The sequence below is a fragment of the Dermacentor albipictus genome, chromosome 9 (genome assembly GCF_038994185.2).
Source record: "Dermacentor albipictus isolate Rhodes 1998 colony chromosome 9, USDA_Dalb.pri_finalv2, whole genome shotgun sequence".
Classification (NCBI taxonomy): Eukaryota; Metazoa; Arthropoda; class Arachnida; order Ixodida; family Ixodidae; genus Dermacentor; species Dermacentor albipictus.
Genome location: NC_091829.1, coordinates 16921574 through 16946078, shown reverse-complemented (window position 1 = coordinate 16946078; position 24505 = coordinate 16921574). Strand labels below are relative to the sequence as shown.

Here is a 24505-nt window from a genome sequence, read left to right as displayed (position 1 = left end):
AAGACACGCCCCAAATGGTGTGAATATTTCTAAGAGCGTAGACAAAAGTACACCCTTCGTGGTTTGTGTGCTGTTATCGCCTGCATGTGTGCGGCATGTGACGTCACGACAGATAGTTGGGCGGCAACTGCGAGCGCCAAGCAACTTGTAACACGTGACGCCCCCCGAGTGTATATTATCGGCCAGCACACTTAACAAGTGGCTCTTTCCTTTCGTCCCCTGGAGCGCGGCTCGTCGAATGTTCCTTCCGACACGCATGCGCGTCGCGCTCGTATGCAGTGCCCCTACACGGTGTCAGAAGTGGGCGGTGGTCAACGTATCTCGCTGAGGCCATGGACGGTAGCATTTCCAGAAAATGGCAAACCAACCCGCAACGGTAATCCCGGGGCTCCAGCAGCCACCACCGCTGGACTTGGACAAAACGTCAGAGTGGCCGGCGTGGATCGACCACTTCGATGATTACCGCTTCGCCACAGCTCTCAACGAGCGTTCGGGAGAGGTCCAGGTGCGCACGCTACTTTACACAAACGCCAAGCCCGCGAAGTCTTTGCTACATTTGAGCTGACCGACGATGAAGCAAAAAGTTATGATGTCGCCAAGCATAAGTTTGACAGTCATATCGTCAAAGAGCGGAACATTGTTAAAGTGCCTGCTTTCACAGACGCCAGCAATGGCCAGAAGAATCGATGGATTAGTTCGCAACCGCACTTCACGTTCTGGCAGACCGCTGCGACTTTGGGGATATGACGAAGAGACTCATCCGGGACAGGTTTGTCGTCGGGCTCCAAGGCGTGCAACTATCCGAGGCCTTGCAGATGGATCCGCAGCTGACATTGGCTACGGCGCTGGATAAGGCGCGCCTCAAGGAAACCGTGCGTCAGCAGCGGCAGAGCCTTCGACCGAAGGTTGTCCACATCGGGAGCCCGCCAGAACTTCAGGACCAAGGCGTCATCGTGGACACCGTGGGCCACAAGAAACGACCGCAGCACAAAGAGTGACGGTGCCCCTACTGCGTCGGCGACGCGCACCCGAGGTCGACGTGCCCAGCCAAGGCTTCCAAGTGCCACTACTGTGGTAACAAAGGGCATTTTGCGAAACCCTGCTTCAAGAAAGTTGGGTCAGCGCAAAGAAAGGTACGCGTCTCGGCTGTCGAACATGGTACCGGAGAAAATTGGCGCGATTGACGCGGCCGGGAAAGCGCGCTATCTGTAGGTTCCGTTAAACTCTGTGCCTATCCTTGCTAAAGTTGATTCGGGTGCAGAAGTGTCAGTCTACCTTCCACATTTCCAGGATTGCCCACCCATTTGGATAATGCAGACGAGGTACTACAGGGGGCTGGCGGCAATAAGCTCAATGTTCTAGGCAAATTTGTCGCAGAGATTGCGTGGAAACAGAGGACTGCCCGACAAACGTGCTATGTCGTTAGCCCTCTTCGCGACGTACTTCTCGGGCTGCCAGCCTTAGAGGCTTTGGGTATCGTTAAATTTGCCGACTCACTCACTGTAGACAAGCAACGGTATGAGACACTTTTTTTCCGCGCATAGGTCGTAGTCTAGGCACTATCCCAGGAGAATACACTATCAGGCTACAACTGGACGCAATTCCACATGCCATAACTGTTCCGCGGCAAGTGCCGATTCCGCTCATGGAAAGGCTAAAGCACGAAATCGAGAGACTCGTGCGCATGGGAATAATTAGAAAAGCAGACGGCCCCACGGATTGGTGCGCAGGAATAGTCCTGTTAACGAAACGGTCCGGGGGAACTGAGAGTATGCGTCGACCTCACAAAGTTAAATAAAAAATAAGTGTATCGTTCGTGAGCGCTTCACGCTACCTACGGTCGATCAAGCATTAGGCTCTCTGGCGGGTGCGAAATGGCTTTCGAAGCTTGACGCCTTCGCGGGGTTCCATCAAGTCCGACTAAGTAGGGACTCTGAAGAACTAACTACGTTCTTGACTCCATTCGGGAGGTACTGTTTTACCAGACTACCTTTCGGAATTACATCCGCTCCGGAGTATTTCCAGTTTCACGGAAGGCAAACGTTTCAGAATATGGGCCCAGTTGATGCGAGTTAAGCAACAAGTATTTTCAACAAAGAGTGTGCATTTGTAGCGTTTAGAAGTGACAAAAATGCTGTTAAATGTACATTTTTGTGTTAGGATGTTTCGATACATTTAATCAAGTTTAAACGTTGTGATTATTGCGATCTCAAAATACCATATTTACTCGCATAATGATGGAACTTTTTTGTAAAACAAATTAACGCAAATTCAGGGCTGCCATCATTACGCGGGTTAAATTTCCCGCAAAAAGAAACGTTTTCATCCCGTATTTGCTGCGGGATGACAACAGGTCAACAAATAGGCGGCTGCCGCTGTATGTAGTGCGGGACACTAAAACAAACATGGCGGCCGGCGGAGCAAGCCGAACGCGATTTTTTTCTTCTCGTGAGTGCATTACGTGCATTGAAACAGTTTCTTCCGTATCAGTAATGAATGATATCGTTAATATCGGCAAGTTTGCGGCTATAATGTAGCCATGACCACTTTGAGGGGACAGAAACAGATGGGCGCGCTTAGCTGCGGAAGCTGTCGCATTTGTCTTCACTACTGTCCTAATACGGCAGGTTTCCGCTGAGAGTGCGCGAATATCTTAGCTGTGTTACAAGCCTCGGTGTATGAATGGGGTGCACTTCTAATGTAGCAATGTAAACGTGGCTGCTATCGTGGCCGCTCGCGATTTGTTGCGTGCGCACGAGTGCAGACGAGAAGAATCGAAAGGCGCCTTTTTTGTTGTTGTTGACCACAACCATTATAAAGCCTACACATAATAAAGGCAAGTTCGGTTGTAGCAGATGGTATGTGCGATCATTATTAGCTAGACTTGACACACGACATATCGCTTCGGCAAGTTCGGGGTGCGATCATTACACGGGAAATAAAACAAAACATCGAATTTTGGTGCGATCATTACGCGAGCGCGATCATTATGCGAGTACATACGGTATGTTCCTGTCAATTTCTTGAAGATTAGTAACACTGCATTGCAGCATATGGCTCGTGTTTTTAAACGAAACCCTGTGACTGGTTTTGTTTGCAGACCCTTTCCACCTGGACCGCAACCTTGGTAGCGGTGTGTATGAGAAGAGTAGGTCTTGTTTTCATTTGACGAAATTGTATGTCGCTTTGTAAATTCAGCTACCTTTATAAAACAAGTCTCCTTCAGCGGTATCATTTCTTCCACCTTGTGTACTGTAGTTGGAAACATTGTGAAATTAATGCCATGTCGCACATTTTGTTCAGAGCTCTTCAAATATTTTTGCAATATGCATTTTTATTTGCAGATGACTTGCAGTAATGTGTCCTTTGAATTTAAATGAAGTGACAATTGTTAGACATTATTTATTTCGTAAAAGAATTTCATTTTTAAGCCAATAAAACACGGCTTCGGAATCCATGTTGTGAAGTGTACGCTGCCTCAATGTTGCGAGTCTTATGATGACCTAAAGGAGCACTGACACAATTTATTACTAGTTTTTCTTATTTTATATATATATATATATATATATATATATATATATATATATATATATATATATATATATATATATATATATATATATATATATATATATATATATATATATATATATATAAATTTTGCAGTACGTTCAAGCCGTTCATACCATGGAAAGTATACTGGCAAATGTGAAGTCACACTAAATAATAGACACTGATATTGCACTTGTTTCTATGAACCAGTTTTAGATTGGTTTTAGACTGGTTTAAGTGGTTGTTAGCCAGCCGAAGACACCACACCAATTACGGCTTATTCATAATGACTCAGTAGTTTTCGGAAGTACAGGACTGGTCAAAAGTTCAGGCCACAGCATGTTCGAAAACATTCACTCTCAAGCAAGTGGTGGGGCTCCTGGAGTAATTTTGGCAATACAAAGCTCTGGGTAGTGAGAAACAGTGTCCTTTACCCTGTTCGCAAAAAACCTTCGGGCTCTTATAAACCGATAAATGACACACCACATGGGCACGAAGTCAACATGCTCATGCAAGCTGTGGCCTAGAAACTTTTGACCACCCCTGTACGAGCCCACAGATTATTCTTGCTAAATCAACAAAAAAATTTTCGGACACCCGATTTTTCGCACATACCCAATAATTTGGATGCCTTCATGGCACTGCCATGTACTCCATAGAGTATAGGAACGTCTGAAATTTAGGAGGCAAAAGCCTTCTGCCGTCCGATTTTCCGGACTCTCTGTTGCGACTGCAGATCCAAAATGGCATTAATCCAAGTAAGCACCGACACCATCTTATTTCACTGCCTCGAAATGGCGCTCTCGCGTGCAGAGCTACAAATGCTGGCTACGTTCGCTGCAAAGCTTTTTGCTGTACACAGTTGCGTTTTTCATTGAAAGTATCCACCAATGACAGCAATGGTGCCTACTTTGCCTTTGCAATTCTCACTGATGGCTTCGAAGCTCGGAAGGCCAAAGCATTACACAATGCCCGTTCCCGAAAGTCGGCTTTGCCGAAATACAGCACTATTAGAGGACACGCACATAATGAGGGGGAATGGGCAACTGTCACGGGATACGCTAGTATTCCTTAATTATGCATGTGTGCACCCACCGTCTCTTGCCAAAGTATGAGCACTTGAGGTTCTGGGGCAGTCACAAAAGGCATGCATTCATTTTTACGGACGTCGCAGCCCCTAGGGATTCGGAAAAATCGAACGTTGAATTTATTTGTTTTGCAACGTGCGCCGGCTGCTTCCGCTGGTTGCAATTTCATGCTGATGATGAACTAAGTGTGCGTGTGGATATCCTTCTGCTTAAATATGTGTGGCTTTTCCACAATGCTGCTTGTGCACCTCATTTGCAGTGGACATGCATATCAAGAATGCCTTCATCAAAGCACTGTCTCACTTTGAAACACCCATAGACAGTGTTCCTGAAGGCTACTGTTCATTCCTGGTAAGATGCCAAGTTCGTAGCTACGCCTGATGTTGCATTGGGCATAAAAGTACGTTTTTATTAGACAATTGACTATAATTGGGTAAGGGTGGGTAAGCAATGCCGAGAACATGACTTTTTACGATAGTATACAAGGTTATTTATTTGCCGTGATGGCGTATAGGCTTCACCGTTTTATTTCCGAGACCGTGGGTCTGGGATCAAATTCCAGCCACTGTGGCTGCATATCGATGGAGGTGAAATGTGAAAACCCCCTCTACCGTGCACTGGGTTCATGTTAAAAGAATACCAGGTGGTCAAAAGTAATCCGGAGTCCTCCCACTACAGCATATCTCATAATAATACTTTGGTGTTGGCACACAAAATCCTGGAATTTTTTTAAGGTTATTTCATGGTTGATGCAATATTAAGGGTGAGAGAAAAGGCTGCAGTGGAGTGATTTGACTGGGCTCCCAATCCCTTTTGCATGGCTAACAGGGGGCCACGTCGTTTAAAAAACATAATAAGAGGATCACGTAATGTAGACCTATGTGGGATTACTGCACATCACTGCACAACATTGGCATAACCAGTGGTTACCTATGTCTGATGTTGAAAACCAGCTTTATAAACCAGTGTAACCTCATTGCTGTAGCTTTTTATGTAGTAAGTTGTTTGTTATAATAATCAGTGGTCCCAGTCTCAGTCAAATTGTGAGAATTCCTATTGCAAGAAGGAACCATATTTAAGCTACAATACCAAGGAAATTTGCAAACTTTAGCACCCTGAGCATCTCTCGTTATCGCTTATGACAGGTCTTGACAAACGACAAAAGCAAGCTGTCGAGAGGAATATATGCAAAGGCACAGGTAAAGCAGACCTGCAACACTGCTTGTCCTTTGCCTGTATCATGTTCATAGCGTGTGTTTGTTCTGTATCATGTTCATTACCAGCTCATGCAAGTTTGTGGTAAGCTTGACATACTCAGGGCCATATCATTTTTCACTTTGCTGTTTAAGGCAGGGACAAATGCAGCAAGCATACGGCTTGCAGTACATTTAAGGACTCAAGTTTTTTGCAGGAGTATTACTTTGACCGCCGGCATCTAGCTGACAAATTCCTACGGAAGAGTCAGGGATGCCATCCGCGTGTCAAGAATGGCGACTCCAGGAAGGAGCAGACCAAAAATGGGGGCAAGGAAAATGATGCAACTGCTGGTGGCAATTGTCCCATGGAAGTGCTGCAGCACCCGAGGTATGTATGACAAAAACTTGTACGAAACTGTATCTGCACATAGCACCATTTGCACAACTGCATAATTTATGGCCATGCTGTTGATCTGTGACATCCAGCGCACATGAACAATGGTAATGGCAGTAAAGTGACACTAGAGCAAAACACTCATTGAGATAAGACTGACAAATTGTCCATTGAAAGGTCTGTATCAATTAATTTTGTAGTGAGAAATTGATTAATTGATGAAAAGAACGAAGGCTTCACTGCAAGTTTTTAAATTTTGCACTGAAACCACAGCATTGGCATGTTAATGTGATGCAGATTTCTGAGTATTTTGTCTCATTTGCCTTGTTCAAATTTGCTCAAGAGAAACCTGTCCATTTTCAGCAATTTCATGCTCAAGCCTATGCATAGTGAAAAGTGAAAGCAAACATTACAAAAAGGACAAGAGGCCTTTTCTGGCTTTACTGTATTCGTCTACAAGTGCTAGTTAACCAGTGAGGAGCTACAGTGCATGAATTATGGCATAAAATAAGAAAGTAATTTGGCTAACTTAATATATGTACCTGAACCTAACGTGCCAACGAATCTAATGTGCACCCAACTGTTGTGGGTTTTAAATGTGAAAATAAAAGTGCATCTAAAGGCGATGCACAGCTGGTTTGTACAAGAAAGTATAGCATGTCACCACATTCGCTATCAGAAGCTAAGACATGGAGAGTTTAACTTCACTGAAGAGAAATTGTTCTAGAATGAGGTTTCAATATAAAAACCGTGCATTGTTGCTATTTTCGCTTCATTTCCCACCGATAACAAGCACTGTGGGATGGTTTATCTTGACTGATCACCTTTAGAAATATGGTGCAATCATGTTAATTTAAATCCACTTAATTTGAATGTCTGTCAGTCCGAATAAACCAAAGTGGGCCTGTCAAAATGATGTGCATTTCCATGTGCAAAAATCCCCAGCAGTTTGTAAACGTAAGCATTTGTGGCTGTTAATCTTGACATACCACATTCCGCCAACTCACATGGTCGCGCTTGTGACCTGGCAGTGCCACTGCTTCTTTCTTATGGATTGTATTTTGACGTGCGTAATCTGCACCAAAAATCCATAAAAGTTAGCCATCAAGTCAGAATGTGGGTTATTTGTATATTTTTTATGTAAGTGAATTGTGCCTTGAGGTGCAGCTTCACTGCAGCATAGCTGTGTGGCTTCACGGCAGCAGGAACCGCTCTGCCGTGAAACCAGGCTTGGAGAACTCGTCACTCATGTGTTAGTTTGTGCACAGCTAACACAGGGCTGCATGTAAGTCCTACATTCAATGAGCTTTCTCTAATTTGAACACTTCTGAATTCAAACAAATTTTTGGGCCCCTTCAAGTTCGAATTATCGATATCTGTAGTCCTATCACTTTCACAAGATTTTACGTAACTCTGCACCGAACTTAGCGAAATATGCAGCTGACAGCATTCCTGGCACTGTGGGCAGATATTGCTATCAATGCTTGGCACAGCGCCAGAAAAGCTTGGGGTCATATACAATGACGCATCGGGTGCTGAGTTGTGTGAAATTTTTCAAAATTCATTGATCCAGAACACTGCTCCAGATGTAGTAGAGCACAAAATGAATATACAGCAACCACCACGAACATGCAGCCTCCGACGATAATTCAGCACAATGCATTGGCGGGCTAGCTGGTGCGAATCCATAATTACTTTGTTTAGCGCAAAACAACAGACCAGTTGAGAGTAGTTTATACAGCAGTTGAGAATAGCACCTTGTGTTGGGGGGTCGTCTTTTTTGTGTTCGTTGTTTTGTGCTAAACAAAGTAATTATGACTCCGACGATATGCTGTTGCCAATGGCACGAGCACGTATTTAACTGTAATGGCACAGGCAATCTTCGAATGCATTTTCTCAGCAGCAACGCTAAGTCTGTTAGAGTGTGACTTTTCTCAGTGTCGACCAAGATATGGTGCATTATATATGAAAGATATAGGTGGCTTGTAAAAACTTATATTTCGTGCTTCAATGCAGCAAAATATGCCGTACGTATTACACGGAAAGTATCGCAGACCTGAACCTATCTGCCACCAAACATGCAAAATGGCACATTTCCGAGACCAGCAGCTACTTTGCACCACTTTTGTTTGCCACCAAAACATATCTTGCATACAGGAAGCACACAAGTGCACTAGTAAGCCAGGATTTGTAGTGACATTACATCCACAAGTTGTAGTTGTAGTATATTAAGTAATTAACCCATAGAAAGCGTTTCAGGCCAAAAGCAACTGCCCTTCAAGACACGCTGAATGTGTCTGCTATCAATGCGCATCTTGCTTATCTTCCTTAGTGCTGCCTGCTAAGTACGAAGCGGAGCACTATACTTCTGTGCTCTACTCTATTGGCTCTATTTGTTGAAATATGGGGCCCACTATGTGCTGCCCTTGAACCAAGAAGTGGTGGCAATGTTTGCAAGAAGATGCCTTTTTAGACTGGTGCCCATGGTTCCTGCACTAGGCCACCTGACAGAATTCCAGTACTGTTGTGGGGGCACTTGTAGATGACATTCTTGGAATAAAATGTATGCTTTTACTTAATGATTTGGGATATATTCTGGATTCTGCATTGTGACTTAATTCCAGTTATCTTTATTTTCATCCGAAATGACTCAAAATGCATCAAAAATTTAGAGCTTGTGTGACCCCCTTGCCCCAACTGGAATATCCAATTTTGCTTCGCTGCTGAAGCATGTAGATTTGTAAAGCATGTGCAGCCTTCTGGCTAGTAGCATGGTTAGACATTGCTGTGACCCACTGACAGTGTAAAGAGGCTGCAAATGTTGTACGGCCCATTGTACAGTTGTTAGTTCCATTGTGGTCCTTTCCTGTTCTCTTGACCGGTCGAAGATGCCTCGAAGGTGAGCTAGCTGACCGCTGCCCTTTGCAGTGGCGGGCTTCGGCACTTCAAGTTTCGGCCGCAGCAGAATATACAGAATCTGGACCCAGAAAACATGGATTCGGAGATGCTGAAGCCTCTAAACCCACAGAGGCCGAATCCGTCGCAGCTGGGCCCCATGTTGCACCAGAGGCAACAGGCTGCACAGGGAGCGCGATCGCGCCAGGCCAGAAACAAGTGGCATTCTTCGCGTCACCAGCAACAACAGGGTGCTCAAGCAGAGGGTAAGCTTGCTGGATGAGACCATCTTGGCTTTGGTCTACAAAGGCCGGCGTCTTGAAAATGCTGAGCTCATAAAGGAGTGCTAACATGCCATTACGAGAGGAATAAATGTCTGTTTTTCCTGCAGTGATATCTTTCAAGCAGCCTTTTGTATCTCTGCTTTCTCATTTTGAGTAAGGCGCTGGGCACTACAAACAGTACTAATGCCAGCCACTGACACACCACCCCGGATGAGTCGTAATGGTGTGTTCTGCAGCAGGTGTTTTGGTGAGCTCTTGCCCCACAAAACATGATGCTGGTCTAGCTAGTGAGCACTGCTGGTATTATCATCTTTTTGTCTTGGCGTAAGAAGTATCGGTGCACACAGCAGGATCTACTGCTCTCTTGGATATTTTATTCCACTTTCTTCTACCTATGCAGAGTAGATTGTGAGCAATCATATTGTTAAGTGGTACTGACGGTTTAGGACGCAGCAACAAAACTGCGAATAGCTACAATCCCTGCCTTCGATGGAGACTTATCAAGACTTTTCCGTTTTCTGTGTTAATTACTAACCACTGCCTGTGAATCTTTGGCCTTGTTTAGAAACTTGCCTTTATGTTATATACAATGACAATAAGGATGAAAACCCGCCGCGGTTGCTCAGTGGCTATGGTGTTGGGCTGCTGAGCACGAGGTCGCGGGATCGAATCCCGGCCAGGGCGGCCGCATTTCGATGGGGGCGAAATGCGAAAACACCCGTGTGCTTAGATTTAGGTGCACGTTAAAGAACCCCAGGTGGTCAAAATTTCCGGAGTCCTCCACTACGGCGTGCCTCATAATCAGAAAGTGGTTTTGGCACGTAAAACCCCAAATATTATTAAGGATGAAACCAAGGACAAGAATGATGACAATGACCAACATGCGAAACATGCTCCTAGTAGGCTTTCCCTTGTGTGGGCGCCCTACCATTTTTCTTTCAGCAAACAAAAAAAATTGGCTTGCCATCCCGCCCCAGCGAATGTGGATGTCCATCAAAGCTGTTGAAAACCACCAATATGATTGCTGAGGGGAGTATGCAATGCTTTATTATTTTAAGGAATTGTTAGCAATGGTAACGTAGAGTAATGGGAGAAAAGGTCATTTTTGACAGCACCCAGCCACCCACAGTGGTGCTGCAAGATTGAAATTGGTTACTAGGCTGCTTTGTTTGTATACAAAAGGCTAAGAATGTCACTCCCCATGTTGCCAAGCTGCTATTAGTACGGCAGCTTGCACAACAGTAATCTTCACCAGAAAATGTATATGGCGAGCGCTATATGCTTCGCATTGTTAGCCTTATCATCAACTATGTGGTTCAAATTATTGTATTGTTACAGGGAGAAAATATACATATTTACAATATATACAGTAACAAGGTTCTAGCTCGGTAGTCAGGCTAACACCAGCTACTGATCGTCGAGACACTTCAACCTCCTCTTCACCTCCCGATGTCCTTTTGTCCACAGCAGCACAAACTCGTACATGACATTAACCACCGGCAGCAGAAGCATCCTTTTGATGCTTCCTGGGGTGTCGAATCGGTGTGAGAGTTGTGGGGCTTTAGTCGCGAAACGTGCATGATATCAGTTCCTGATGGGGTAGAAGACGGTGAAGTCAAAGGTTATATCTTATATGCGAGGCTGGTGACTTGGGGGAAAATTCGGTGTGGCCCGACGTATCGCGGCAGCAGTTTTTTGCAAAGGCCGATGCGACGGGAGGGTAACCAAAGCAGTACAAGTGACCCAGGGCTGAAATGACTGCGCCGACGACGACTGTCGTAACGGTGCTTTTGGATAGTTTGAGACGCCAGAAGACGGTCACGGGCAATGCGATGTGCTGTGGCCGCACGAACAATGGCGTCGTGAGCACAGAACATGGTAGTGGTGGCATTGGAAGGCAGCAGCAAGTCAAGACGCAGGAGTGGGTCACTGTGATATAGCAGATAGAACGGAGAATAACCAGTTATATCGTGACGCAACGACTTGTATGCAAACGTCGCGAAGGCTGAGGTGCAGTCCCAATCCCGGCGATCAGGAAACATGTACATGGAGAGCATGTTCTTGAGTGTACAGTTGAGATGCTTGGTCGTTTGTCTGTGGGTGGTAAGAAATGTGAACTTGTGGGACGTGGAGCAAGAGCGAATAAGGTCGTCGACAACCTTAGAAAGAAAACAGCGGCCTCTATCAGTGAGTAGCTGACGTGGGGCACCATGATGTAGGATCACCTCATGAAGGAGAAAATCGGCCAGATCAGTTATGCAGCTCGTAGGAAGGGCCCGCGTTATACTAAACGCGTGGTATAGTCCGTCGCAATGGCCACCCACTTGTTGCCTGAGGATGAAGTTGGAAACGGGCCAAGGAGGCCCAGGCCGACGCGGTAAAATGGCTCACTGGGGATATCTATAGGCCGAAGGTGCCCAACAGGAGACAATGAAAGCTTCTTGCAGCATTGGCAAAGTTCGCAGGCAGCGACATAACTTCGAACAAAGCAATATAGCCCAGGCCAGAAAAATCGCCTGCGCACATGGTCATACGTACCGGAGACACCCAAATGACCAGCAGTGGGCACATTGTTTAACTGCGAGAGAAATGTCGAGCGCAGATGCTGGGGAACGAGAAGCAGTTCAGCACCACGTGGATTCATATGGCGTCAGTATAAGGTCCTGTGCAAGTGAACAAACATCCGGTTGCTCTGAGGGAAGGCATTCGATGATGGATCGCAAATATGGGTCACGACGCTGCTTGTCGGCAATGCGTGAGAAGTTGGAGATGACAAAACACAGGTGTCTGTATCGGTTTCGGAGCCATCGGGAGGGTCGACAGGATAGCGGGAGAGGCACTCGGAGGCCTTATGTAGCCGCCCAGATTTGCAGGACACAGGAAAGGTGCACTCTTGCAGGCGAAAAGTGCAGCGGCCAATACGGCCTGTCAGGTCTCTGAGTGAAGATAGCCAACATAAGGCATGATGATCTGTCACGGCGGTGAAATGCCAACCAAACAGGTAAGGGTGCAACTTAGCAATGGACGAAACAAGGGCCAAGCATTCACATTGCTGCATTCTGCGTTCTGGTACCGAAAGAAGACGGTTAGCATACACGATCTCGCAAGTGGTGTCCCGCTGTCGTTGGGACAAGATAGCGCCAATGCCATGGCAACTGACATTAGTGCAAACATCTGTGTAGGCATGAGGATCAAAATGACCCAACACGGGTGGATTGATAAGGCGACTGATAAGCACTGAAAATGCTGCAGACTGGCCGGGTCCCCAATGAAAAGTGTTCTTTTTGAGGTCTGTGAGAGGACGAGCGATTTCGACAAAGTTCTGGATAAATCGCCAAAATTGGGAACACAGCTCTAGGAAACTTCGGACATCAGTAGAAGAACGCAGAACTGTTAACTCGCCAACTGCCAGCAGAATCGACCAAGTACTTTTATTTGGTGGTGGCCAAAATGGCATTTTTCAGAATTGATTTGTAGGCCAGCTCATTGAAAAACAGCAAGGATAGCTGAGAGTCGGTGGAGGTGGCTCTCAAACGTCGGTGAAAAAACAATCACGTAATCAATGTAGCAGAGGCATGTGGTCCATTTGAATCCGCGCAGAAGAGTCAATCATGAGCTCGAAGGTAGCAGGGACATTGCACATTCCGAATGGCATCACTTTAAATTGGTAGAGGCCATCTGGGGTGACGAAGGCAGTCTTTTCGCGATCTCGTTCATCCACTGTGATTTGCCAGTAGCCAGAACACAAATCAATCGACAAAAAATAACTGGCACCGTGTAAGCAGTACAGCGCGTCATCAATACGCGGAAGCGCATACACGTCCGTTTTGGTAATCCTATTGAGGTGACGATAATTGATACAAAATCTCCAGGTATTGTCTTTCTTTTTAACCAAAACGACAGGCGACACTCATGGACTTCAGGAAGGCTCGATAATGTTTCTGGAGAGCATTTTGTACACTTCTGTTTGGATGACTTGGCGATTAGCCGCAGACACACAGTAGGGCCACCGGTGTATAGGAGGAGCATCACCAGTGTGGATTGGATGGGTGACGACACAGGTTCGACCTAGTGGGCGATTTCCAAAGTCAAAAATGTCTTCATAAGACATGAGAATGCGGCCAAGGGCGTTGGCATAAGCAGGTCGTAAATAAGTAGCTATCGTTGGTGTAAACTTGTTGTTGCATGAAGTACGAGAGGCAGAAGCTGCAGCAGTGTCAAATCGTGTTTCGGGCGTAAGAGCTGCTACTCCAGTCTTCCAAAGGGGACAGCACAGCGAGAGATATCCTCGGGAAGCACTTGCAGACACGAACCAAAGTTCAGAAAAAGCCACACTTGATTGTTGACAAGAGTAGTTTACAAGAGGGCTTGGTAGTGCTAGTTGACGGGCCAGGAGGCCGTCGCAAAGTGGGGACACCACGTAAAGACCATCTCGATGTGGTGAAGAAGGCGACATGAGGACGTAAGTCGCAGCATCAGGTTGCAGTCAAACAAATTCAGTAGAACGAAGTTTGGACTTGTGGTCGTTGGTCGGGTCAGCAAAGTAATGGGGCAGTTCAAGGCGAAGGGTGCCGGTTGCAGTCAATAAGTGCTGAATGGGCAGTTGGAAAGTAGATTCCAAGAATCACTTTGTGGGGACACTCGGCCAGTACAGTGAACAGGACTAACACTGGATGGCCGGCAATGGTAACACGGGCGGTGCACATTCCCATCATGGCTGTTGTGCTGCCATTAGCTACTCTGATGGCAGGCGACTAGGCAGGTGTCAGGACTTTATGGAGATGGCTACGAAGATCTGATCGCACAACCGACACCTGAGCGCCAGTATTAATGAGGGCTTGACCCGGTACATCAACAAACATTTCAACAAGGTTCGGTTGAGCAGCAGGGGTCAGCAGAGGTTTTGAAGCTTCACCTCTGGGGCTGCATTGCTTAGTTTCCAGAAAAGCGGCCCGCGTAGGACGGGGACGAGGGACGTCGAGGTGTAAGCGAACGGGACTGACGGCATTGCGGCGAGGGCGAGCAGCTAGTGGTGTGTCCCCGAGAGGGAAGGCAGTTATGATATGGCTCAGAGAGAGGCGACAGAGGCAAAGGGTCTCGGTCAAAGCGGCGATCAGCATATGGCCGAGGCGAGGAGTACCAGTGGCTACTACAGCAATAGTGGGAGATGTGACCGACCCAGGAGCAAGAAAAGCAAATTGTCATGTCATCCGGTGTTTGCCACTCAGAGGGGTTCTGTTATTGATTCGGGAACGACTGTCAAGGTGCAGCAGAGGCAATGACAGGAGCGGTAGGGGTGGTATGTGGGCGGACAGCAGATTGGATGTCCATGTTTGCAATTTCTTGGCAGAAAACAGCTTGAATGAGCGAGATGGTCATGTTGTCATGTGTATGGATCAGGCAGTGAGAACTTGAAGCCATAGCCTCAAGTTTGTGACGGATGACCTGTGTCAAGCTTGGCGTTGTAGGCGGATGTGATATCGGAAGGTCATGCATTATGTGACGCCTGAGGGTTGTTGCAGGAGGAAAAGTCAGTCGTATTCAGAAGTTAGTCGAAGCGTTGCATGATGCGTTTGCTCTTTGTTTTCAGAAAATTCTGGCAATCCGTAATGATGGACTCGCTTCTTGATCAGTTCCTGCAAAGCAGGGGGTTGAACGCATCGTCTGCGATGCCTCCAGCATGTCCGTGTCCACTTTACAGCAGAGAGCCAGAACTTGAATATATGCGACGTACGATTCGGTTGATGTCTGAGCACGAGATGTTAGCTTTTGCTTGGCCTCCATTTGATGTCCACAGCTCTTCTGAAAAGATAGCATAGCTTTTCCTTGCAGAAATCCCAGCTTCTGATGTCTGCTTCATGCGTCTCGAACCACACATTCGTGGTTCCTCTCAAGTAAAACATCACGTTGGCCAGCAAAAGTGTAGCATCCCATTTGTTGTGCTTACTGACGCGTTCATAGGACGTCATCCAGTCTTCGATGTCGACCTTGCCAGTGCCGATGAAGATTCCGAGGTGGCGTAGCTGGGTTAGCACTACTTCCGCTGGTGTCTGAGCCGCGAAGGCAGCGTCAGTAGCCGTAAAAGCGGAACCGATGTGACGCCCGCTGCGAAGGTTCAAGGCCGGCTTGTGGCGAGAGTACCCCGCACATCCACCAAAATGTTACGCGGAGAAAATATGTGTATTTACAATATATACAGTTACAAGGTTGTAGTTCAGTACAGTCAGGGTAACACCATCTGCCGATCGTTGATACGCTTCAACCTCCTCCCAATGTCCTTTTGTCCACAGCGGCACAAACTCGTACGTGGCAGTATTGTGCTTGTTCTTTATTGAAATGTGTGATGTTCTGTATGTTGTATGCGTGATTTTAAAGAATATATGCACTGCTCACTTCACTTTGCTGACTGCTTGAAGCCTTACAGGACTTATGCCTAACGGAGGTACGAGCCACTTATCCTGGCAGTGCATTGCCGCCGGGACTAGACTAGACTGACTAGAGGCTAACAGCTTCGCTATAAAGCATATGGACACTTCCCCATGTTCTGCATGTCAAACAGGCCATCCCGGGCTTGCTCCCAATGTGCCATATGAGGGGACTGCACCACCGGGGATCACCCAGACACAGTTCCAGAGGGTGCCACAGAACATGGGAACGGCAGGTCTCCAGATGGGAGCTGCCCCCAGCTCCTTTGTACCACCTCCGCGTTTTGTGGTAGCACCGCCCTTTCGCCCCCCGGGGTCCCTGGGAGCCAACAGCCAGACTGCACCACACCCTGATGTTCAGGCCTGCATGCTGGGGCTGCATCTACAGCAGCCAGCGCAACAGCTGTCGGAAGACATGGGACACCAGCGATATGGCCAGAGGGTGAGTGTGAATCAACGTCATCATTGAAAGTCTACTAAAATTAGCTCCTTTGCAGCACAAAGCTTACTACAGAAATTAATATACTGAACTCTAATGAACAAGGCGAGCCAAGTTGCCTGATTTTTGCTAGTCATAATCATATAAAGCCAACAGACAATGACACCAATGAAAACATAGGATAAATTACTTGTTTTCAAGCGAAATTAAGGAATTGTTAAAGAAAGGAAATGAAAGGGGGATTAAAAAGCAAACTGGTGGGAGGTGGGATACAAACACGTTTTCGCATTACACGCGCAATGCTCTGACCAACCCAGCTACTGTGGCAGTACTTTACCATCCACTTCCTCAGGTATTATATGTGTATTAGGTGCAGGCCTGGGGATCCACCTAGTGGTTTGTCGATTTTGGCCGCTGCTGATTGGCTACGGCTGCTCGTCTCCTCTTCTCTCGTACAGCTGCATCCAATCAGCAGCGGCCGAAATGGACAGTCCACTAGGTGGACTCTTGCAGAATAGCCCCTTGCACTGTCATTTTGTAAGCAATCTTTGCTCGCTTGTCGTGTGTCAATGGTGTTGCATCAAGGTTAGCAAGACACCCAAAGGCTAATATTTAGAGAGGCTAAGGTTATAGGTTAGTGCCTCAAGGTGCCGAAGAAGTCGCTTTTAAGAAGGCAGAGTCGTGAGAAAATGATGCAAAGGTAGGAGAAAATTGATGTCACCACTGCAAGCATATGGCATGATTGTCTAGTATGATGTAATGTCTCTTTTATGCTTGGTACATCATAGTCAGCCAATTATAATACATAGATATTGTATGCTAACTAAATCGCGTTTGAAGATGAAACAATATGCACTACGAGAGTGTGGTGCCCACACTGTATGCAGTGCAAGAGAATATTGCAGTTACCTCAGTCAGTGTTTGTTTTGCAATTGAGCCATCTCCTAGCATGAAACAATTGTAAGATTTTTAGATAGGTAAGCTAGAAACAGAACACCCTTACAGATAGAAGTAAGCTTTCCTTTGCTTTTGCATTCAACCACAGTTGTCTGCAATGGGGAAGTTGCGAGACGAACAAGAATTTCTTTGTAGCCTATACATTCAGTCACAAACTTAGGCATAGGCTCCGTGCACTTTTGTGTGTGTACCTGTGATGTTGCAATGAAAATAATTTGTCCTAACCTCTTCGTTTAACAAGATTCTGGTACTAGCAGTAACCCAATCTACTCGGCAACTTGAAAACAGATGCCGCAGTAGTCTTTATTAAAGCAGTGTCATGCTACCGGAATTATAGCCTAACTGGATGTGATGAAGTGCCATAACCTGAACATGCAGCCCTGGCTGCAGTGGTATTCTGGGAGAGTGCTGGACTCGGATTATCACATTTCACTCATTTTCTATTTTCATAGTCGATGAGTAATGAAAGTGGTTCAAGAGATGCTGTCAAGAGATGCTGTTATGCAAGCATCACAACACTTGCCTTTGCTTTCATTGCCAGCATCTCTCATATGTAGTACAGTTAAACCTCAATATAATGTAGTCGGTAAAGCAGGCAATTTGCTTAGTTATATCAAAATTTAGTCATATTAAAATTTGATCTCTTAATCAAATAGGTACAATCGCCTGTGGATTTTTCATATGTGGAAGGTGTTGCAGAATTTTACCAATTATTGGGCTATCGGAATAGGGCAACTTCAACGAGAAAAAAAATAATCTCGTTGAATTTGAGAGGCGGTGACGAAAGATATGGTTTTATGCCGCATCAACAATGTTTTCGAATTGGTGGTACGAAGTAAAGCATCCACTCTGCGCCCCCCACTCCCGCCTCCCCCCACAGCCCGGGCTGATAGTTTCACTCGCAGTGTGACGCTATCGTGAAATGCACCGAAAGTTGGGAGCGAACACTTCGTTTGACTCTTGCATCAACACTTTTTCGAAACTCAAGGTTACGCAACCTCCAGAACTAAAATGCAAGAAGACAACGCACATGATGCACCCCATCTCGGCACATTGACTCTTTGCATACGCGGCAAACAACCTCTAAAACAGGACAACCGGGCTGCAAATGCACTCAGCCATTTTGCAACCATGCACAGCCATGCCCGTACTAGAAGCAACCTCCCCCACCCTCACGCGCACATGTTACTGCAAGCCCACCTTTCCCCTTACTCGCAGCCCTCATCAGGCCACCATCCTCCTCCCTTTCAATCGCACCCAAAGGGAACAGCAGATGGGGCAGGGTGGAATGTTATCGCACTTGAACTTTATATGGAACATGACGCTGCTCCGCTTCGGCGGTTGCTCTTGGCTGCGTGATTGGTCGGGTTGGTGAACAGTTGCGACGTGCAATTTGAGAGGTGCGTTTGCGGGTTATGCCTGTAATTCAATCACTTAACCATCTGCGTCGGTAGAAGTTTTCATTTATTGTCCCGGTATTACTTCGAGGTCGCAGGGAAACTTCATTACAATGAAATCATATTATATTGAAGTTCTAAAACCACGGTGTTCTATGGACAGAAACTTGTAAAGAGTAATACTTTATCTCACTTTCATTATATTGAGGTTTGATATATCAAGGTTTAACTGCATGCACCATATCATTTTGCAATCTAAGAGTGCACCCTCCATTACCCACAAGTTCACACATTTACACATGCTCTATTTGCATAATTATAAGTACTGGATGGATACACAATCGAAGCTTGATATAATGACTATGCATATAATATAAAGAATTATTGATTATAACAAAGTAAATTTAAGATGTTTCTCATCTATATCATCGTGTAACAAATATTGCTTATAACAAATACTATCAGAATAACAACGGTATTTTCATCTTAAGTCCAACATTGTTGTAATGAGCTTCTTTCATAGTCTATGAGCAAAACATGAACAATGTAAAAGCGGGAGCCAAGGTTTCAACAAGTGGACTTGTCGAGACGTTGGCTCCCGCTTTTACCTTGTTCTCGTTTTGCTCATAGTCTTCAATTTCCATCTACCGTCTTCCCCGTATCTTCCCTTGATTTCACGATCTGTGTATGGTTGTACTTTCACACCACTTAAGCAAGTGACATCATTCATTTCAATGGTCAAAGGTGGGACCGTCAAAATTATTGGCTCTCGCCCCCAAACTGGCCAAACTTCAAGCTTGAATGATTATTTTTTTTTCTGGCCCCGCCGCAGCCCATGGGTCCACTGTCATGGCACCATTTCAGTGGCTTTCTTGGACCAAGGGGGCCCCACAACCTTCCCCCACACTTCGTAGCAATGCCCCCTCCACCAAATCAGCAGCAGCCCTTCCTCTGCTGGCCTCCTACGATGCCGCCGTTCGTTACGATGCAAAGCCAGCCAGTCTTCCCCAGAGCACTGTGCAGTGACCATCCATCACAGCAATGGGACCCCTCACCACATGGGAGCCACGAGGTTAAGTCTGTGCCACCGCAAGATTAGAAAATCTCTGAAAAAGCTTTTCTTGCACCCAACATTTACTTGTGAGAAAATGAGATTGAGGGACCCTGGCTGCTGCTTCACATGCGCTCCGTAGTTTCAGGATTTTTGACCCGTCTAACCCAATTGGACCGTCCAAATTTTGGTTGGAACCGACGCCGGAAGCGGACAGACCACGAGGACACCATTTTCAAGCCGGTGGGTCCACTATTTTTGGATTTACTCGAGCTTGAAGATTTCCCACGTGGCCTGCAGAAGCTAGGCCTATTAGACCTAACATGGTAGCGGGACTCCGCGGCCCTCCCAGCCTCGGCCAGCGGCAGAGGAGCCTGCAGCGATGTCCCGAGTCATCAATCCCAACCTAGCACACCTACCACCCCAAGTTTCGACAAGTTTCATGGCAGAAACCCACGAAATTATGAAGATTTCAGCGATGCCGCCGGGGAGACCCTCGCCCACAGAGCAGCGGTAACTACTCAAGCCCTGAAAGGCCGCACCTCAGCGACACCAATGTTACAAGCAAATCAAGGCAAGGACACAGACGTGGATTGGGAGATCGCCTTATCCAAGCGACAAAGAAAACGACAACGTAGCGGACAAGCAGAACTTTTGGCGGGAAAGAAGCTAAGGAATGAAAATTCCCTAGACTTGACGAAGAGCACAGATGGCGCACCAGCTGTGGCCAAGCAAGGAGAGCGAGAGAGAGTGCGGAGGAGGAGACTGCCTCCGCTCCCCAGAGATGATTTAACGATAGTCCTCCGGCCGAAGGGACTGGAAGTGAAAAACCTGCAGACACACCAAGTGGCGCGAGCGGTGGTTGCGGCCACCGGACACGGATGCAGGGCTGAAGACCTCGTCATCCGGCTCCACAGGGGCTCAAACATTATCATAATTAGTACAGACAACGAAAGTGCTGCTCAGCAAGTCAGGCGCATCACGCAGCTGAAGATTGGTGAGCACAGCTACGAAGTCAATGCACACGTGGCGGCGCGGGAGGGAACGCTGCGCGGGGTCATTCACGGGGTGGACCCAAGGACCCCCGCCAAAGAACTCAAGACAAACTTACGAACGCGCACGCAAGGGGTGAAGATTTTAGCGGCGAGAATGTTAGGCCGATCTAGCACAGCTGTTATCACCTTTGATGGCCCCATCCTCCCCAAGCAAGTTTTGTACTGCGGGGGAGAGATGTGGTGTTATCCATACAGACCAACGCGGCAAGTTTGCTATATTTGCTGCCAGCAAGGTCACCGGTCCGACCCCCGGGATCAGAGCTTGCAAGCATTGTGGCCAGAAAGATCCGGAAGAACATCATCAGTGTACACCCAAGTGTCTGCTGTGTGGGGGCTCCCACGCGGAGGGCACAAAGGACTGCAAACAACGCCTGAAGTCGACAAATGAACTACGATGGGGACCCCAGGGCCAGCAGCGGCGGGGACGCAGCAGGAACAGAAGCGGAGCAAGGCGACCGCGCTGGTTCCAGAATGAAGCTCAAGAGCAACGGAGCGACTACCGGAGTGAATCCAGGAGCCGCAGCCGAGGGCGCAGCCACAGTCAAGGCCAGGGCCAAAGCCGGGAGAGGGACAAGTCCCAGCAGACCTGGGCGAAGCGAAAACAGCAGAAGAAAAGCACCGGAGTTAAGGTGAGCTGGGGAGCCGGCCCTCCCAAAACGCTTTTTGCTCCGCACAACAATATAACCAATAAACACAAGCATGCAGACAGAAAACGAGAAGAGGCTTTGTGCCGAAAACAGTAATCTTCAAAAGGAGCTAGAGCTCTGCCGCGAAGAAACCCGGCAGCTCAGGAAAAGAATAGACGACCTAATCCAGGAAATGCAAGAGATGAGAAAGGCAGGTTTCTCACCAGTTAGGGTGCCATCACCGCCGCAGCAAAATATAGAGAGCACGCAAACTAGCGAGGGGAACACCTCAATTGAAGACCTCGAAGCTTTCATGCAGCAAATGCAGCAGCTAAATCAAAAGATAGCCCTGCAAGACCAGAGCTTCCACAACTACGTAATGTTCACTTGGCAGCGGCGGCAGCAGCGGGACAGCACGGCTTACGCTGTGTCTCTTCTTCTATGCCTCGCAGATTGCCTATCGTCAGCCAGCCCCATCGATGTATCGGCCGCCCATGATCATCCCGTGACAAGCCACGAGCCCGCTTTTACGTCACGGTCTACGTCGTCACCATACCGCAGTGCCAGCTCTACATAAACCCGACGCAAGCACTGGGACGCTTCACTTGGCAGCGGCGGCAGCAGCGGGACAGCACGGCTTACGCTGTGTCTCTTCTTCTATGCCTCACAGGTTAGGCACTATGTGCGACTGAATTATTTACATTGCTTTTTTACTGCTGTTGCTACTGCCAAAGTCATTTTTTCTGTGTCTGTTTTTGCTGCAATGTTCCCTGAGGAACAAAAAATGCTGAAAGATTTGAAACAAGAAATTCGTGATATGCGCGCATCTCTGGAGAGAGAATTTAGGAAGGAAAATAGAGAGATTAAGAATAGCCTGGATAATATGAACAAATGTTTTGAGGAAATGTGTACCACCATGAAAGACATTCAGAAGGAAAACGCTGAAATCAAGGCTGAGAACGCTTGCCTCACTTCTGAGTGCACACTACTGAAGAAGCGCGTACTGGAAGCTGAGCTCAGAATCGTACAACTAGACCAATATTCCAGAAATAAGAATCTGGAAATCAAAGGTGTTCCAACTTCACAATGCGAGAACCTTTCTGCCATTCTGAAAAAAATCGGAGATGTTGCAAGTGAGCCTATTAGTGAAAATGATGTTGAGATCTGTCACAGAGTTCCAACGAGGGATTCTGGGCAGTCTAACATTGTGGTACAGTTCCGCAGCCGATCAAAACGCGACACTGTCCTCAACAAAACTCGAAAGAAGCGACTATCAGCCACTGATCTTGGCTACACACAGTCTTGTGCTGTGTTTGTCAATGAACACCTGTGCTCTGAATGGTAAAAACTTTTGGGCATGACGATCGCGCGAAAAAGGGAAAAGAATTGGCGTTTCGCTTGGACACGGGACGGCAAGATTTTCGCTAGGAAAAGTGAATCCTCCCGGTCACTGCAAATAATGCATGTCTCTGATCTAGAAAAAATTGACTAACCAAGGTTTCATGGCTACTAATGATGACGTCATGTCTGGAAGCACTACGCACGCATATTTTGCGCCGCATGAAGTTGGCAGCCTGTATGCTGAAAATAAGAACTGCCTATCTTTTATCCATCTTAATGCGCAGTCTGCCCGAAATAAAGAGGAACAGATTCTTGCACTTATCGCTACGTTTGGCTTTGCTCCTGATATATTAATGGTGACAGAAACATGGTATCAATGTGAATCGGAAGTTCTTAAGTTACCCGGCTACACAACATTTTTTATGAATCGATCATGTTGAAGAGGAGGTGGCGTTCTGTCAATGGCAAAAAGCACACTCCGTTGCAACATTGTTGCATCTTTTTCTCTTGTTACGTTGTATTATGAAGTGCTTACTGTTCAGTGCAATGATAATGTTTTCTGCGTCCTATATCGACCACCAGGATCGAGCACGCAGAACTTTCTGTATTTTATGGAAAAATGCTTCTGCTGGGTGACTGATAATGGTTACAAGTTAATTCTGGCAGGGGACCTAAACATTGATTTCTTAAAGGCTTCTACTTCTCGAGAACTTAGCAAGACAATCGAATCTAATGGTTTTGAAAATGTTATAAATAGTCCGACTCGTATTTCAACAGATGCATCGACATTAATTGACGTCTTCATAACCAACATCCACCATTCTAACATTTTATCTGGTATTGTGAGTGCTCATATAAGTGATCACCTTCCAATATTTTTTTTGATGACCCAGTGTTCACCTTCAACATCCAAACACCGTTTACCACAAATGGTTCGTGATGTCAATATGCAAAGCCTGAAGTATTTTCGTGAGGCAATATCGCTAATAGATTGGTCAGTGTCATACGTAAGTGCCGCGCGTCGCCCCCAGAAGATCGAAGCGGCCACCAAGCGCCGAGCACGAGGGCGGGCTCGCGGTGTTCGATCCAGGCGGGCAGCAGCTCCGAGCTCCTGGGCGGAACGAGGCGAGGGTTCCTGCCAGGCGAGACGTCCGTGGCAAGGCGCGGAGGACCGCGGAGCTGAGCGTGAACGTCCCAGGGCCCCTGCTGCCAGTGCCCTCGACTCTGGCTGACCCGAGGGCCGCCGGTCCCTGAGCTGCCGCACCTGAGCGTGCCGAGCAGCGTTTGAGTCTGGCACAGATGTTGCTGTGCTAGTCGAGGTCCTCACGTGTGACCGCCGCACGTGGATTGCGAGCGGCGCACGAGCTGGGCACCGAGGTCGTGCTGGACGTGCGACTGTAGCACGTCGGTCGCGAGCGGCGTCAGAGTCGGACATCGAGGATGTGTGGAGCAAGGCGTCCCCTGGCTGCTGCCGCTTCGGCGTCCAAGCGTGCCGAGTTCGGGAACCGTGCTGAACGGGGCCCGAGCGTGTGGTCGTCGTGGCCAGCTCCAACACGGGAGACTGCACGGTGCCGTGACCAGCGAACTGTGAGCCGCGCAACCCGGGACTGTCTCAGCCTGTGGACACACTGACTGCAGTTTCTGTATATATTCTGACGGCAACTCTCTGTATATATCTGTTTTAAAGGTTGCTTTGAGTTTTATAAACGCATATAAATGACTCTGTCTTTCTTCCGCCTCACTGCGCACTAGCGAAAGTGCCGAACAGTCCTAATCACCACAGTCAGAACTGATGCGTGCCAGTG

At 47.2% G+C, this 24505-nt stretch overlaps 1 protein-coding gene across 6 annotated transcripts; it reads left to right on the top strand.

Moving 5' to 3' along the window:
- LOC135903698 (uncharacterized) lies at positions 1-24421 on the top strand. Of its 6 annotated transcripts, none has more exons than XR_011508469.1 (9): positions 1-2448; positions 3101-3148; positions 4900-4991; positions 6052-6224; positions 9159-9391; positions 15969-16276; positions 19460-21362; positions 21812-22029; positions 23735-23869. XR_011508469.1 is itself a non-coding variant. In XM_065434044.1 (7 exons), exons 1-7 carry the CDS (start codon positions 2406-2408, stop codon positions 23930-23932), a joined length of 1098 nt encoding a protein of 365 aa, XP_065290116.1. In that variant the 5' UTR covers positions 1-2405; the 3' UTR covers positions 23933-24421. The 6 variants fall into 6 exon arrangements, 2 of the variants coding, with proteins under 2 accessions (XP_065290116.1, XP_065290115.1); XR_011508468.1 differs by having other exon boundaries at positions 23732-23867; XR_011508470.1 differs by having other exon boundaries at positions 15-1133; positions 23732-23867.
- Positions 24422-24505: the final 84 nt, after the last annotated feature.

Coding starts and splice junctions, on each gene's coding strand:
- LOC135903698 (XM_065434043.2), top strand. CDS start 2,406: ATGGCGGCCGGCGGAGCAAGCCGAACGCGATTTTTTTCTTCTC. Junction 2,449..3,100: donor AACGCGATTTTTTTCTTCTC/GTGAGTGCATTA, acceptor TTTTGTTTGCAG/ACCCTTTCCACCTGGACCGC. Junction 4,992..6,051: donor AAGGCTACTGTTCATTCCTG/GTAAGATGCCAA, acceptor AGTTTTTTGCAG/GAGTATTACTTTGACCGCCG.